Source organism: Convolutriloba macropyga, chromosome 3 (genome assembly GCF_964194025.1).
Source record: "Convolutriloba macropyga chromosome 3, txConMacr16.3, whole genome shotgun sequence".
Classification (NCBI taxonomy): domain Eukaryota; kingdom Metazoa; phylum Xenacoelomorpha; order Acoela; family Convolutidae; genus Convolutriloba; species Convolutriloba macropyga.
The window spans coordinates 27,814,089-27,831,582 of record NC_134470.1 but is presented as its reverse complement, the minus strand read 5'-3'; the positions used below and the strand labels follow the sequence as shown (position 1 = coordinate 27,831,582).

General features: G+C 38.5%; 1 protein-coding gene across 1 annotated transcript in view; it reads right to left on the bottom strand.

The window, feature by feature from the left end:
* Positions 1-168: 168 nt before the first annotated feature.
* LOC142336125 (uncharacterized) overlaps positions 169-17,494 on the bottom strand; it is an 81,805-nt gene continuing 64,479 nt past the window's right edge. The window contains exon 6 of the mRNA XM_075384675.1: positions 169-546. Within this exon, the coding sequence (XP_075240790.1) occupies positions 344-546 (203 nt within the window). The 3' untranslated portion in view covers positions 169-343. The remainder of the gene's footprint in view (positions 547-17,494) is intronic.

Below are 17,494 nucleotides of genomic sequence, written 5' to 3'. Positions count from 1 at the left end.
AGAAACTAGGACAAAGTTCATCAACTTTACATTGATATTTCTGGTAAGTGCACGTTGTTTTATCTGAATTTCAGTTGTATGTGAGAGGACTAGTGTAAGGAATCAATGGTGTTAAAAATGTCTTCGGAATGAGATTTCAAGTTGGGGTAATATTGCCTCAAAAATTGAATTTTGATTTCGCAAAAATAGGGGGTGCTAACTCGCTTTTGCCGTTCAGTATATTTTTGCCGAGGAATAATTTTAGGATCTATTCTGGTTCGGCCCTCAGTGTTTTTATGCCCCCAACTAACAAATTATGTGTTCTTATATACTAAGCTGGGGGGGGGGGGCAAACAGATCCCAATTATGTGGGACGATACTCACCAATATCAAAAGTGAGCTTGATGTCTGGTCTGATAGCCAGCTGTCCCGAGTGGATCTCTTTCTCCACTTGCGCAATAGCAGATGAGACTTCGGTTGACTTAAGAATTGCAAACACTCTCTGCTTCCACTGCACTACACTCCTTTCATCGCACACTAGCCCCCCAATTGAATCAGCCCCTCCTTCTAGCAATTACACAGAATGTATTAAACTCGCTCATTGAAGCACCTGAACTCTTCCATTGAAGAAAATTAATGTTTCAATAGCCCGTGAAAACAAATTTTGTGTTTGTTATTGATATCTGTTTCGTTGATCTGATAAAAACTACCGTTAGAATTTTTAAGAGTGCAAAACGTTGATGATGATTATTGTTCTACCACGAGAAGACATCCATTCCTTGACGGGGAGGAGTTGATGGGGGCGGGGGATTGGGGGGAGTAGTAAAAAGAACTGACTAGAGGAACAACCGGGGGGGGGGGGGGGGGACGGACACTTTTTGCAACGCGATTTAATAGGTCAATGACCTAAAAGGAAGAAATGATTCATTACCAAAATTGTCCCCCTTGTTTTTTAAGAATTTATTCCAGTTTCAAGTGTTTTATATCTATTAATTCGTCTAAATAATACCTCGGCCATTTGAATTTAGTTCATATTGTTTTGCAAAAGTTGCAAATGTTACTCATTTCCCCGCATTTAATCTTGCGCAGTCAGACAGAGGCGCGTTAGCGTGACATATTTATACACTGTAATTCATGTCAATTCGCTGCTTTATTCTCCAGTGCTAGAAAACTGAGTGTGCATATATCCGGTTTTAACAAAACCTAACCCAATTTTCAGCCAAAATTGTTCTGATTTTTCGGTTTTTTGCCCCCCACAAGGTTTTCGCGGCGAGATCATAGAAAAATTTGCCGACAGATCAAAAATTCAAGATTATGGGAACTAAATAAAGGGTTTGGGGGAACTAGGGAAACCCGCTTATAAACATTTTTGGCTAAAAAAATATTGGATTTGGGTCTAAAAAAACTTTGTCTGTTAAAAGGTCTCATCATCGACCAGAATTTAGTTGTATTCATTTCTACATTAAACACCTCTACATTAGTTGATCAATTCTTAACAAATAATTCAGATCAACCCTCTGAAATTAAAAAAAATTTTCCTTTGGTTACTTACTGAATTTATTCTATCCTCAATCTACAGCAGTAAGCAAGTAAACTTCAAACAAACGAAAGCGAATTTCTCAATATTCTTTTTTTTTATCAGACTATCGTTCTATTAATAGAGAGGGAGAGGGGGGGAAATGTTTTATAATCGCGTTTTATATTTCTTAATTGTATGAATGCGATTGTACCCCTTCAAGTTCAGTTAATTTCTAAAAACTAATCGGGGAATTAAATGAGCGGTTAGCTCATTCTGATTTAAAATGAAAAAAAATGTTCATTAACTTGAGAAATTCGCAAATTCTGAAACACCAGTTCCATCTTTCAAGATATCGAAAACGACTTTGTGAAGATCGATCGACAACCACTTTTTGGAGTTGCTGGGATCAAATGGTAAGTTAATTCGTAATTTAAGATTTCCGTACTGAAAATCGCGAAATTCATAATTTAATATTTTCGTATTGAAAATAGTGGAATTCTTAAGATTTCCGTGTTGACACACTTTGTAAAACAATTGATCCTTTTTATTTTGAACCGAAAAAACAAAACAGTTTTTAAAACAAAAGAACGAAGTAAGAACCCTTAATGATTCTCAGATTTAGTTCAGTAATGGGGCGTGGGGGGGGGGGGTGTATTAATTGATATATCGAAAACCTTAAAGCTTCTTTTCTGTTCCAAAATTTTTACGGTTTGGTTTATAGTCCTTTGAATAGGAGGGAATACGGTTTGATTTACAGTTCTTTTTATAGAGGGAATACGGAAAAAATTGAAGCGTTTTTGGTGTGACGTTATATAAACAAGTTTTAATTTTGGATGTATAATAGTAGGTCTGCGAATGTGCTGGATGTTTGGAACTCTTCACAACAACTTCAAGGATCACAACAACTTCAACCGACAAGGGTGAAACAGGGTCAAGTGTTGTAACATCATTGTAAGACAAAACTTTTTACGGGAGCGGATTATTGGGTAGGAACTATTTTTTCAAAAAATCCGGTCCTTTTATCTGACTTTTATTGGGTGTAAAACAATAATAAGAGAAACCCTGCATGTATGGCAGCGGAAAAGCTGACTTAATAAGTTGACTGCGACACAAATTTTGTTGCAAAGACGAATTTTGATACAGTCTGATATGTGCAGGAAGAACTGTGCTCTGTCACACGCTGTGGCAATTCAACCCCTCCTGGTACGTTGGACCACACCTTTCATTATTTCTCACACTTCACGCGTGCACCATCACAAACACTCACTACACACAAGAAATTTCTAGCCAAAAAGGGGGGACGGTACAAATTTCACTTTTTAAAAAAGCCAATTGGGCCATATAAGCCCGGCTGCCAGTGTTTTTTTGGACAATACAGGTACAAATACAGGATGAGACAAGACTTTTTAGTTTTGTTTTGGTTCTTCAGTCCTCTTCGCTAGTACTTTCAATGATTCTTGCTCGTCTTCTCTTTTTGGTAGGTGGTTCATCTTGCAAATTTTGTTGATCAATTGTTATTGGGAGGTTGGCTGGCGGTTGTTCATCAAGTGTGATTGGAGGTTGGGGGCAGCTATCTGAATCTTCTATCGCTTGACTAAGAATAAATCCATCGCAAGCTTCATCCGTAGAAGAACCACTGTCTGAAAACTCTGATAAATTGTCAAAATCTACCAGATTTTCATTCAATTCATCCTCGCTATAATTTCGTTGGTTGAATCCTGGATCGGGAGGGCTTGAGTTTATGTGTGTGTCTGCTTCAATGTTGTGAGTGACTGGTGGAGTATGTGCTGTTTCTGTTTCGATTTCCGATTCGCTTTCATAACCCCAATCGGGATCTTGCTCGATCATTATGAAGAACATTTCTTCACGAAGACTTTTATGGCCAAAGGGAAGTGTTAATACGTGGTCACTTAGTATATAGCGCTTATCGTCGTATCCTGATAAAGACTTTTTGTTGACAACAATTGTCTGCAGTTGGTGCTTGCTGGAGGCAATTCGGGTGTTTATCAGCCGCACTGTTTCCCCCGAGAGAATAGACTGCTTGTATAAGCAGTGGTTCAATTTTTTCCGGGCATCTTTTGTCACTCCTTTTGCCGACTGCTTGGTTGTGCCTGCAAAAAACTTAACAATTATTCAATTGAACAATTTTCAATTCTAGTGTTATCATGTCAATGCTTGTATGGGCCTGTGTCTGAATGTGTTTGCTGTATGAAAAAAAGTTCGTGTTTGCACAAAAAACAAAAGTTACCTTCTGTAAGGGCAATGGAGTAGAGTTTTGGCTTCAGTCCACAAAATTCACTGATGCTTCGGCCTGCCATTTCATCCCTGAACTTTAGAGTCACACGCGCATTGGTTCGGTTGTGTAGGGGGTGTTCAGCGGGAAAATTTGAAAAGTCAAATTGGTCCATCACGCTTTGCTTCTTTTGCAGCTCGACAAAAAAATCCCGTGAGCGAATTTCATACACGAACGAATCCGTATCGGAGTAAAGAAGCGTACAGTCGAAATGCTTCTTCATCGTGTTGTAATGAAAGTCAAACATGAACTTTTTTGACAAATCAAGAATGCAAGCCCCAACTATTGTGGGTTTATCCCAAAGAACTTCTGATACGGACAACGTTACGGAAGCCAAGTTTTCATCAAAGATTTTGAATGATTGAAATTCGGGTTTATTTGTCCACTGATACACTTCCTCTTCAGAGCGAACAATTTTCACTCGAATTCGATTACGCTCTCCCTCGCATGTTTTTCCAAACGAAGAATTGACAATCAGCTTGTATAAATCCTCCTCAAATTTTGTTTTTGCTTCTTTTCTTTTTTGTGTATTGAGCAGTACATAGGGGGTAAGCCACGTCCCCTGTTTAAAACTTAGCACGCGGTGAAGCTTAGCCACCTTCAGTCCGAGTTGTACATAGAGTTTGAGTGTTTGGTAGAGCAGAGTATAATTCAATTTGGGGAAAAGTGTCTGAATGAGCTTTTTTCCTGCGGGGGTGCTCGGACATTCATTTAATCAAGTAATCCTTCTTGATAATGACTTAACCACAGTGCATCTATTGACTCTTTTGTTGGAGCAAGGGGAAAATCCGAATGCAATTCATGCAGTTCATCAGGATATATTAAATCCACTTCTACAATAAATCCCACGTCGTTGTCATCAGGCGTGCTTAGTATTCGCTGCAATATTTCTTTTTCATTCTCATTTGTCCATTCGCTCTCGTCGAACATTTCAAAAGTACTAATAGGAAGCGGGAACTTTTCCATGATTCCTCCTTAGAGATTATTGGCATCAATCATCAGGATGAAAGTTGATTGTTGTTTTGGTTTGTAGTCAGGCATAAACTTGTTGTTTGCTTTGCACAGTCTTTTGGCGAACATTGAGCTGACAACACCTCTTATTAAATTTTCAACCATATCCAAGTGCTCCCTTTCCGCGAGCAATTCCAAATCGGGCTTGCATATTTTTAGCATTGCATCGCCTGACAAATTTGACGCTGTGTAGTACTGGCAGCAATCGAGGCCGTAGGTTTCGTAGCATACTTTTCGAAAGCAGAGAACTACAGTAGCTAGCAAAAATACATCAGTTGTCAGGTAAAGGTTATAGTAGTCGCCAATATTCCTGCCGTTGAAAAGCTCGAAAACTTCTAATGCTCTTGCGTATTCGGCTTCAGTAACAGTCACTTCATACTGCTGTAAACTGTTTGTCCACTTCTCCCGGGGAGGTAGTTCGACTTCATCCAATTTTTCAAACGAGTCAATGTAGCAATAGGGGAAGCTACCTTTTTGTTTCAATTGATCCACTGATGACCGGGGCCATTTTCCAAAATGGTCTTCTAGCATCTTAAACTGATCGTGTGGGAGGTTCTGCACCAGTTTATCGAGCGATGAATGCATGAATTTAAATGAGTCAAGGAGGCGAATATATTCATACTCGTTTATCCAAACACCTTTCCTATTTTGTCTGGATTTTATGTACACACCAATTTGCAGCGATATGAATTTTTCGCTTGTACTGGGTATTATTGAGAATGTGTTGCGTTCATTAGAGCTCTTCAGGGCTAGTATTACATGATGTAAATCATAGTTTGCAAGGTTGTGCGCAAATACTGGAGTGAAATTCAAGGCTCTTTGCTTGAGGTTGCACTGTGCGTGTGCCCAGCCCAAAAATTTTCCTGTGTAGTGGCAATGATCTAGCACGGTTGTATCGTCAGCACTTTTATCCAGTTCTGCTTCACAAATCCATCATGTTTTTGCCTCTTCTTTGGATATGCTGGGCAGCCCGAAAAAGTTTCGGTGTTTCTGTTTCTCATTGTAGATTTGCTTTCCCACTTGATTGAGAGTTTTCACAAACTGATCCATAACACCGGGTCCGCATTGAAGGCTTTTGCCCTTCTAGTGCAACAAATAGCATTGCATAGCTGCATGGTTTGTGAATTTCAATCGCTCGGGTTTCTGCTTTTTCGGGGTTGTTTTTGCAACCTCCAACGGGTACAATTAGTGATTCTAGATCAAAAAAACCTACAATCGAGGCAAACCAACGCGCCTGAACATTGTTAAATTGAAGTTGTTTTTGATCACTGCTGGGCATTTTGATTATCGCTTGTTTGTTTTGGTGACATAAAATTTCATGCTTCTCGTGACGCTGCTTGGAAGTACTTATGTTGAAGCAATTTCTGCAAATGTGATTATCGATGCGTGGTTGAATGTTTTTGTACTTGTGTATGAAACCCTTGATAATTGTGATTAGGACATAGTGATGCATTTGTCTGTCGCTCAGTAGTAGTACGTCTAGATTGAACTCGAACTGTTTCTTATTGGAGATACGAAAGGGGATCAGTTTTTTGTCGTGATGCCTACAAAAAGTAGTCAACTAAAGTTTTCGCCTTTTGTTTTTTTATGGTTTATTTTTTTAAAGGTCACAACAGGAGGGATTTTTTTGGGAATGGTTAATTTCAGAAATGAAAAGGAAACTCGCCTGAAGACGTTCACGCGAACATTGTTGAGATCCTCAAAGCGATTCATTTGGTTGAGTCCCATCGGCATTGCGAATTCTCCTTTTGGTTGTTTTGCGGAAGGGTTGCTAGCGTCATACAAATTTGGGTTTGATCGTTGTCTCTATGAGTCATGGGAAGTTGTCAGGGCGGGTCCAAACAAGTTATGATATTGCGCAGTAAAGCAATAAAGGAAGCATCTCTCATCTTGTTGGTTTCGAATATTCAGCAGAAATCTACTTCGTGCGAGTTCAGTTGGCAACGCTAAGTAGTAGGAAGCATGAATGGGCTTGACTTTCACTAGTCGAATTTCAATGTCATTGATTTGATGGATTGACCAGCCGCTTCCGTGCGAAGAAAAATTGTTGAGTGCAAGCAACATTTGCTCGGTCATTTCTGTGAAACATTCGTTGGTCATTCCGGCAAAATCAACGCGTTGCATTTTAGAATTTGCATAGATCGTCAAGCGTTCATCTTGGCTGCTGGAGACTTCTGATTCCACAGGTTTTCTGAGCTCTATAGTTGCAGTAAATTGAACTTTTTGCGGCTGAGCCTGAGTGTTCAGCTGAATGATGTTGTCGATTTCTTGCTGTTTACTGCGCATGAAGCTGAGCCGGTCAATTTCATGGGATCCTACCGGAATATCGTAGGTTTTTTTACACCGCCGAATGCTTGCTCGGTTGCCAAAATTCCCGCTTCTTTGTCTTTTTCTGCATCGGCATTCCACACTAGTAGACCATGAATCTTGTTCATGTGTTCCATGTAAGCCGAGTCGACAACGAATAATTTGTTACAATACAAGCAATAGCGGGGATTGACTGAAAGGTGTTCCTTTCTCATGTGCTTTTCCATTTCCAGTACTTTGGTTTTTGCGAATCCGCATTCATCGCAAACGAAGGAATTGTTTTGTGCATATTTTTTGTGAACAGTTTGATTGTGTCGTCGGAGGCTGCGTTTATCGGAGAGAATTTTATTGCAAATGGAACACTTCTCGAAACTTATATTTTTATGAACACTTGTATCAATTGAGAATGGACTCAAAAGCTTGACTTGATTGACAGTTTCGTTTTTGTAAAATTTTGTTTTTATTGAAGGCAATGTTGAAGAAATTAAAGGTAAATCAAGGTGGTTTCAAGGTGAAGGCAAAAAGCAAATGAAAAATATTTTGCCCTGGGGGACAAACGATTACAGGTTTCCGTGAACCAATCAAATCGCTCCTTTCATTTGTTTACTGATAGAAAAAGCGGCTTTTTGTGTGCAAACATTATGCAGAACAGCGAACTGTTAGGTAAACATTCAACCCAATTTTATATTTGTCCACTGTGTGAAATCCTTTCTTTTAAGATCTGTGGGTTGTGGGTCGTAAGTTTTACTTACTAAGGTTAGGTTTGCGTTGAGCAAATATCAGGAAGCCTTGAAGACTGAAAAATAAATAACCAACTAGTCTTGTGTTTGCTCATTATATGATATCTGTTAACTTTCTGTTTCAGATGGGGAGATCTCAGGGGCAAAGTTACTCTTTATGTTTGCCAACCCTAATTTTTTCTCACTTTTATTTGCCTACCTTGGGCCTGAAACAGTTGTGCGCTAGATTGTTTATTATTTAATGGGTAGATAAAAGGAAATTACCGCCTGATCTTATGCTTATTGACTCTGAGCTTGCAATCTCATGGTACTTTGAAAAATCGTGCTCAATCAAGATCAATGAGGAAAATTGTTGAGTGCAAGCAACATTTGCTCGGTCATTTCTGTGAAACATTCGTCGGTCATTCCCGCAAAATCAACGCGTTGCATTTTGGAATTTGCATAGATCGTCAAGCGTTCATCTTGGCTGCTGGAGACTTCTGATTCCACAGGTTTTCTGAGCTCTATAGTTGCAGTAAATTGAACTTTTTGCGGCTGAGCTTGAGTGTTCAGCTGAATGATGTTGTCGATTTCTTGCTGTTTACTGCGCATGAAGCTGAGCCGGTCAATTTCATGGGATCCTACCGGAATATCGTAGGTTTTTTTACACCGCCGAATGCTTGCTCGGTTGCCAAAATTCCCGCTACTTTGTCTTTTTCTGCATCGGCATTCCACACTGGTAGACCATGAATCTTGTTCATGTGTTCCATGTAAGCCGAGTCGACAACGAAGAATTTGTTACAATACAAGCAATAGCGGGGATTGACTGAAAGGTGTTCCTTTCTCATGTGATTTTCCATTTCCAGTACTTTGGTTTTTGCGAATCCGCATTCATCGCAAACGAAGGAATTGTTTTGTGCATATTTTTTGTGAACAGTTTGATTGTGTCGTCGGAGGCTGCGTTTATCGGAGAGAATTTTATTGCAAATGGAACACTTCTCGAAACTCATATTTTTATGAACACTTGTATCAATTGAGAATGGACTCAAAAGCTTGACTTGATTGACAGTTTCGTTTTTGTAAAATTTTGTTTTTATTGAAGGCAATGTTGAAGAAATTAAAGGTAAATCAAGGTGGTTTCAAGGTGAAGGCAAAAAGCAAATGAAAAATATTTTGCCCTGGGGGACAAACGATTACAGGTTTCCGTGAACCAATCAAATCGCTCCTTTCATTTGTTTACTGATAGAAAAAGCGGCTTTTTGTGTGCAAACATTATGCAGAACAGCGAACTGTTAGGTAAACATTCAACCCAATTTTATATTTGTCCACTGTGTGAAATCCTTTCTTTTAAGATCTGTGGGTTGTGGGTCGTAAGTTTTACTTACTAAGGTTAGGTTTGCGTTGAGCAAATATCAGGAAGCCTTGAAGACTGAAAAAAAATAACCAACTAGTCTTGTGTTTGCTCATTATATGATATCTGTTAACTTTCTGTTTCAGATGGGGAGATCTCAGGGGCAAAGTTACTCTTTATGTTTGCCAACCCTATTTTTTCTCACTTTTATTTGCCTACCTTGGGCCTGAAACAGTTGTGCGCTAGATTGCGTATTATTTAATGGGTAGATAAAAGGAAATTACCGCCTGATCTTATGCTTATTGACTCTGAGCTTGCAATCTCCTGGTACTTTGAAAAATCGTGTTCAATCAAGATCAATGAGAAAAATTGTTGAGTTCAAGCAACATTTGCTCGGTCATTTCTGTGAAACATTCGTTGGTCATTCCGGCAAAATCAACGCGTTGCATTTTGGAATTTGCATAGATTGTCAAGCGTTCATCTTGGCTGCTGGAGACTTCTGATTCCACAGGTTTTCTGAGCTCTATAGTTGCAGTAAATTGAACTTTTCGCGGCTGAGCCTGATTGTTCAGCTGAATGATGTTGTCAATTTCTTGCTGTTTACTGCGCATGAAGCTGAGCCGGTCAATTTCATGGGATCCTACCGGAATATCGTAGGTTTTTTTTACACCGCCGAATGCTTGCTCGGTTGCCAAAATTCCCGCTTCTTTGTCTTTTTCTGCATCGGCATTCCACACTGGTAGACCATGAATCTTGTTCATGTGTTCCATGTAAGCCGAGTCGACAACGAAGAATTTGTTACAATACAAGCAATAGCGGGGATTGACTGAAAGGTGTTCCTTTCTCATGTGATTTTCCATTTCCAGTACTTTGGTTTTTGCGAATCCGCATTCATCGCAAACGAAGGAATTGTTTTGTGCATATTTTTTGTGAACAGTTTGATTGTGTCGTCGGAGGCTGCGTTTATCGGAGAGAATTTTATTGCAAATGGAACACTTCTCGAAACTCATATTTTTATGAACACTTGTATCAATTGAGAATGGACTCAAAAGCTTGACTTGATTGACAGTTTCGTTTTTGTAAAATTTTGTTTTTATTGAAGGCAATGTTGAAGAAATTAAAGGTAAATCAAGGTGGTTTCAAGGTGAAGGCAAAAAGCAAATGAAAAATATTTTGCCCAGGGGGACAAACGATTACAGGTTTCCGTGAACCAATCAAATCGCTCCTTTCATTTGTTTGCTGATAGAAAAAGCGGCTTTTTGTGTGCAAACATTATGCAGAACAGCGAACTGTTAGGTAAACATTCAACCCAATTTTATGTTTGTCCACTGTGTGAAATCCTTTCTTTTAAGATCTGTGGGTTGTGGGTCGTAAGTTTTACTTACTAAGGTTAGGTTTGCGTTAAGCAAATATCAGGAAGCCTTGAAGACTGAAAAATAAATAACCAACTAGTCTTGTGTTTGCTCATTATATGATATCTGTTAACTTTCTGTTTCAGATGGGGAGATCTCAGGGGCAAAGTTACTCTTTATGTTTGCCAACCCTATTTTTTCTCACTTTTATTTGCCTACCTTGGGCCTGAAACAGTTGTGCGCTAGATTGCGTATTATTTAATGGGTAGATAAAAGGAAATTACCGCCTGATCTTATGCTTATTGACTCTGAGCTTGCAATCTCCTGGTACTTTGAAAAATCGTGTTCAATCAAGATCAATGAGAAAAATTGTTGAGTTCAAGCAACATTTGCTCGGTCATTTCTGTGAAACATTCGTTGGTCATTCCGGCAAAATCAACGCGTTGCATTTTGGAATTTGCATAGATTGTCAAGCGTTCATCTTGGCTGCTGGAGACTTCTGATTCCACAGGTTTTCTGAGCTCTATAGTTGCAGTAAATTGAACTTTTCGCGGCTGAGCCTGATTGTTCAGCTGAATGATGTTGTCAATTTCTTGCTGTTTACTGCGCATGAAGCTGAGCCGGTCAATTTCATGGGATCCTACCGGAATATCGTAGGTTTTTTTTACACCGCCGAATGCTTGCTCGGTTGCCAAAATTCCCGCTTCTTTGTCTTTTTCTGCATCGGCATTCCACACTGGTAGACCATGAATCTTGTTCATGTGTTCCATGTAAGCCGAGTCGACAACGAAGAATTTGTTACAATACAAGCAATAGCGGGGATTGACTGAAAGGTGTTCCTTTCTCATGTGATTTTCCATTTCCAGTACTTTGGTTTTTGCGAATCCGCATTCATCGCAAACGAAGGAATTGTTTTGTGCATATTTTTTGTGAACAGTTTGATTGTGTCGTCGGAGGCTGCGTTTATCGGAGAGAATTTTATTGCAAATGGAACACTTCTCGAAACTCATATTTTTATGAACACTTGTATCAATTGAGAATGGACTCAAAAGCTTGACTTGATTGACAGTTTCGTTTTTGTAAAATTTTGTTTTTATTGAAGGCAATGTTGAAGAAATTAAAGGTAAATCAAGGTGGTTTCAAGGTGAAGGCAAAAAGCAAATGAAAAATATTTTGCCCAGGGGGACAAACGATTACAGGTTTCCGTGAACCAATCAAATCGCTCCTTTCATTTGTTTGCTGATAGAAAAAGCGGCTTTTTGTGTGCAAACATTATGCAGAACAGCGAACTGTTAGGTAAACATTCAACCCAATTTTATGTTTGTCCACTGTGTGAAATCCTTTCTTTTAAGATCTGTGGGTTGTGGGTCGTAAGTTTTACTTACTAAGGTTAGGTTTGCGTTAAGCAAATATCAGGAAGCCTTGAAGACTGAAAAATAAATAACCAACTAGTCTTGTGTTTACTCATTATATGATATCTGTTAACTTACTGTTTCAGATGGGGAGATCTCAGGGGCAAAGTTACTCTTTAAGTTTGCCAACCCTAATTTTTTCTCACTTTTATTTGCCTACCTTGGGCCTGAAACAGTTGTGCGCTAGATTGTTTATTATTTAATGGGTAGATAAAAGGAAATTACCGCCTGATCCTATGCTTATTGACTCTGAGCTTGCAATCTCCTGGTACTTTGAAAAATCGTGTTCAATCAAGATCAATGAGGAAAATGATTAAAATATCTATGTAAATCAAGATATTTATAGACTCAAATGTACAATGAAACACAACTGAGTTTAAAATTGAGAAAGTTTAAGTTTCTTCGCAGGTGCATAACAAAGACTTGAAGGGGGGTTTCATCAAGTTCTAGATCATCCGAAAATTTGTTGGAAAGTAAAGGAAGTTGTTTTTCGGGAGTTTCAATTGTTTCAGGATCCGGCTGTGATTGGTCAAAAGCCCAGAATTCTGATATTTGCTCCACTTCTTCTAACTGCCCGAGCTGATTTTCCCAAATTTCAATGCAATCATTGTCATAATCTGCAAACAATTTTCGGGTTCGCTTGGATAAGGTTTTCACGTCTGCTCCCCTTTTCAATTTGATAGGTGTAATGCATCCATAGTATCGTGGCGAATAGGGTGATTCAGCTAACACCGTGTTTTTTTCTGGAGTTCTGGTGAGCTGTAAAATATCGTGTTGTTTTGTATAGTCGCTAATAGGTTTAATAAAGATGATCGGTAGAATAAAGCTGTTTTCACTGCGCCATAATCCAGTTTTATCATCAAAAGTTTCCTTAACCAGTGCAATATTTTTGTAATTGTGACACATGCGAACTAAGGTTCGTGTCTGGCAGCCATTAGCTTTTTTAATTTCCAGATAATCTGTGGCCAATCTCTTCAACAATTTTGAAAAGTAAATTCAGGAAAAAATTGAGGCTATCGACGAAATGAGTGTTCGTGTAACAATTAGTAATTATGGAGAGCCACTGATTTTAATTGTAATAAAACTATGAACAAAGTAACAGTATGATTAGAGTAAGAGATTTATAATGGAATTCTACTCTAAAATGTTTGTTTCTTTTATTCAGAAGCCTAACGTCATGATGACATCATATCTATAAATAGAAATAACCACATCCTAATAAAAATATCTATTCTTGAGTCGGACACTCTTTAGAAATGAAAAGTACAGCTTCCATGAGGCGAGCCAATTTATCCATTGTTAAAGAAAAAGAATTGAGGTTTGGTATTTTCGGAAACGGTCGAGATCTGGAATTTGTTTTCCTATTATGTGGTCTGTAATGTTTTGCACGACGATGCTGCATTAGGGATTGGAATGCATTGAACTCTCTTGGACAATTATGACATTGAATCATTCTGGTTTCTGGAGATATTTTTTGTCTTCCATATTGAAAACTTTTGTGAAAGACCATTTTGCTAGTAATGACTGAAACTTCAAGGGGAACCAAAGATTTGTTTACAAGAGTTCCTGGCGTCTTTTTCGGGGAAGTTTTGTTTGCTTAGCAAACTTGTCTAGACAGACAGGCGTGGGTTTCTACATTGTTTACAATCCATTAGACCTAGATAATGTTATGATCATTTGTTTAATTCCAATAATTTGAGTCAGTTCTGCTCTGTTTTTGACTAAAATGGGAAATGTTCTATCTAAAGATGCTGAGTACAGCGACTATCATTTGGATCTGTCGCTCAATGAAAAACGGCTTGTTAGGGCTGCTGTTAAGACTTATCATACCACTGGCACCTATTTATCCTTGAAATTGTTCAAACTCGATAGTGAACAAGTCGATTGGGATTTCAATCAAAAAATTACACTATAGGCGCGAGCGTTTCGGTTGCTATGTCAAAACATAGAAAAACTAGAACAAATGCTTGATCAACCGGTTGGCTTGATCAACTCACTCCTAAAACCAGATTCAACTGATGAATCGAAGCGTCCAGCTGGTGAGACGGAACCAAAACTTGAAAACACAACAATTGAAAATTATGCATATGGTTATCGTTCATCTGCAACAGTTATCGAAGGTTGTATATTTGGCTCCAATCATTATCATGTTATGTATGAACTTGGTTCGCAGGATGATAATATAATTGATTCTCTTTATGTACCTGCGGTGATACCGTGTCTCGTTAACTGTTTCAAATTACTTATTCAGCCTACGCAAAAAGACTTTGTCAAACGTGGTACAATAATTTCACGACTACATGTTGCTGTTGAATACCTTTCAAAATCAACTTCTTCTTCAGTCACCAAGAACCAGAAACAACTTCCAGCACCCTTGAGTGAGGCAGTTGCAAAATCTATTAGTACTTCGACGGCCAACAAACGTTCTTCTACAGTCCCTGATGTAACTATTAAACGATTTTGTCAGCTTATGCTAGGTGAACACTCCTCAGCTCTTTATCAGATTATGGATATTCTGCTTAGTGGACACGGAAGTTTCGTGCGAGAAACCTCGAACTCTTGCATAACCTTTCAATTTTGTAAAAATTGATATTCAAAATGTGTTGTTGTTTGAAAATTAAATTAAATTTTACTTCATATGTTTTACAAAAGCTAGCAACTCTAATTCAATTACATCAGGTCTAAAAGGAAACTTCTCACTATAAAAATAATGAACAATATATATGCAAAATAAAACCACAAAGCTGGGAGTCTGAGGATTGCAATGGAGACCGAATGTCTCTTCTATGTTCCATGATATCCATCATTATCTCCAAGTCTTTACACTGTTGTAAACGGTTGAAAATATCCTTGTAGGTAGTCAAGGGTAGAGCCAATGGATCTTCAAAGTATATTATTGGGTATGCATATCGTTTAGCTAGCACTACCCAGTGGGTTCCAATAGAGTTGGATCGTGATGCATTAACAATAATGTGTTGGTCTGCAAGTTCAGAGGATAATTATCAGCAGCATAAAACCCTCTGAATTTGAACTTGAGATGTTTACACTTTTTCACTTGATGATCAATTTGGTCTTCGTCCATTAGTATGTGATCATGGGAAGAGCGTTTTTAGACGCGTTTCTTGCCGAGTCAATGTAGATAGTAGATGCTTTTTCAAGAAAAAGAAATTTCAACGTTATGAGCTAACGCTGCATCGAAATTGAGTTCGACAGACAATGATGAATTTGTGAGCTCTGGATGAATAAAGGCATGAGTTGCCTCTTGAGTGCTGGTCAGATCAAATACCATTATATAATGGTTTGCGAACTCACTCAGAGGTATTCCATGGCCATTTTCTACATAAGCTAATGCACTCATTGAATTGTAGTAAAACCTCTTGTTATCAGTTGTTGACATTGGAGTTCCAGCCGTTGCAAAACCATTTCGATAAATGGTGATCTCTCTTAAACTAAATTTTTGACAATGAAATGGATTAGCGGTGTTGGTACTGATGAATGCTGTACCAACGCATAATGCAACAATGACTCTTCTGATTGGCTCTTTAGTAAAAATATCCTCATGTTTCCAGCTTTGTTGGCCTGTTGTAGCCAAGAATGTTTTGGTAATTACTTCATTGTATCGGTAAATTGCCGGAGCTTTCAATAATGACTTCTCAATTGCACCTACAGCATTATCTGACACCGTCATCTTCCTGATAAATAAATTAGCCTCATCTATTTTAACCTTGTAGTGTTTCGCTGCGTCTTCGCTGATGACGGCAAAGTCATCTTGAGATCTTCTCATTGAAATGCGTAACGTAACTCCATTAACCAAATGTTTCTCACATGAAAAGAAATGAACCGCCAACTTTCCATATAATGTTATGCGTGCGGATTGTCGCACTGTTCTTTTTCTTATATCTGATATTGCTGCTGGAATAGTGCCGGGGTTTTCTTCATACACGTAACCCTGACATTTTAGCCAGGTTTTCTTTGCGTCTGTCCCATGAGAGAATTCAGTTTCTATGAAACTTTTGTGTGCATAGTGTCCATTAGCTGTTGAAATTTTGATACCATTTGCAGAAACAGTACAGTCGGCGAAAAGTGAATAAAGGATATTATTAGCAAAATATGGAAGATCACTGGTGTTAGCGTCACCAGCTGTGTAGCGCAAATCCGTTCCATCTATTTGAAGTATTCGACACTTGATCTCCAGGTAAATTTTTTGCAAGTCAATAAAATTGTTGCGATCACCAACAACTTCAAATTCCAATGATGATCCCAAAGTCGAATAAAGCGGTCCTGTTTTTTGCTCGAATGATTGGTCAAATGTTACCAGCAAAGGTGGTTTTTCAAATAAGTCTAAAAACTGGGAGTGGTTTCAGATGGTATTACAATATTAGTTCGCATTTTTCACTCGCGAGAAAAAATCCAGACGACTCTTTTTTGGACGGGGTTTTCGAGAAATGATTCTTCTGGTTGAGATTTTTCGTTTTTGGTTTGAACGAGTTCTCGTGTATTGTCGTCTTTTTCGTCTAATTATTTTACGGCCTGATGCAATACGTGATTGAAAAGATCCACCTATTTGTTTGCGAGCTGTTTTGGCAACTACTTTTCAGTGCTTGTTTTGCTGACTTTCATTTGGTTGCAACTTCTACTAACTCCGGTGCTCCTTGAACCAATAAATCACGACCAATCTTTTTTGCTGCGGGCCAGAGAAATTTGCATGCTAATGGCAGAGCAACTCTTCCAATACCTGCAGCAAGGGCTCCAAAACCGCTGCCTCTTTGTCTGTAATGTCCGGAAAAATGCGGCATTGATTGAGATGCCTGATTGCTGTAGTATGCCTGCATATTAAATAAGTTTTTGAAACTCTAAACTGTCTATAACTTTTCCGGTTCCAGTGAAAGGAATTAGTTTTCCAGTTTCGTTTCTCAACTCTACCTGGATGTTCTGAATATTGTTTGATAATATTGGCTTGTAATCTAAATTTGTGTAGGACTTGTTGTGTATGGGTGTCACTGTGTTTATGCTACCGTTTTTCAAACGTCTTTCAGACTCAATGATTTTTATTACGGGGAGCTCTCACATCACCAACGTTTTGATGTTTAATTATATCAATGTAAACAAAAATTAACCGTGATCCGCAAGTGATATCAACTGGAAAATCTCCAACATGTCTGTTCAAAGAGTTGCCCACATTTTCCGATTTGTAACCAATATGAATAAAACCATGATTCGAAATATCTCTTGTTCCTTTAAAACGAAGAATACTGGGGACCTCTTCGTTCTCAAATGACAAACCTTCGTTAGGCCCAAATTTCAAAACCAACTTTTGTGTTACAGTGTCAAAATCATAGTCAAACTGTTTCAATTGAGCGATTCGAAAAACTTCTTCCAGAAGCTCTTCTGAACTGTTGTATATAATTTTGCGAATTCTTCAAAGTTGTCCGGTGCGGTTATTTGAAGCATCAAGTTCAGCGCCAGAATTAACGTACGCAACTATTTCAGCTGAATTTACATTGTTGATGTTTGATGGAAATGATATTGAAGCAAGGGCAACTTGCCAATC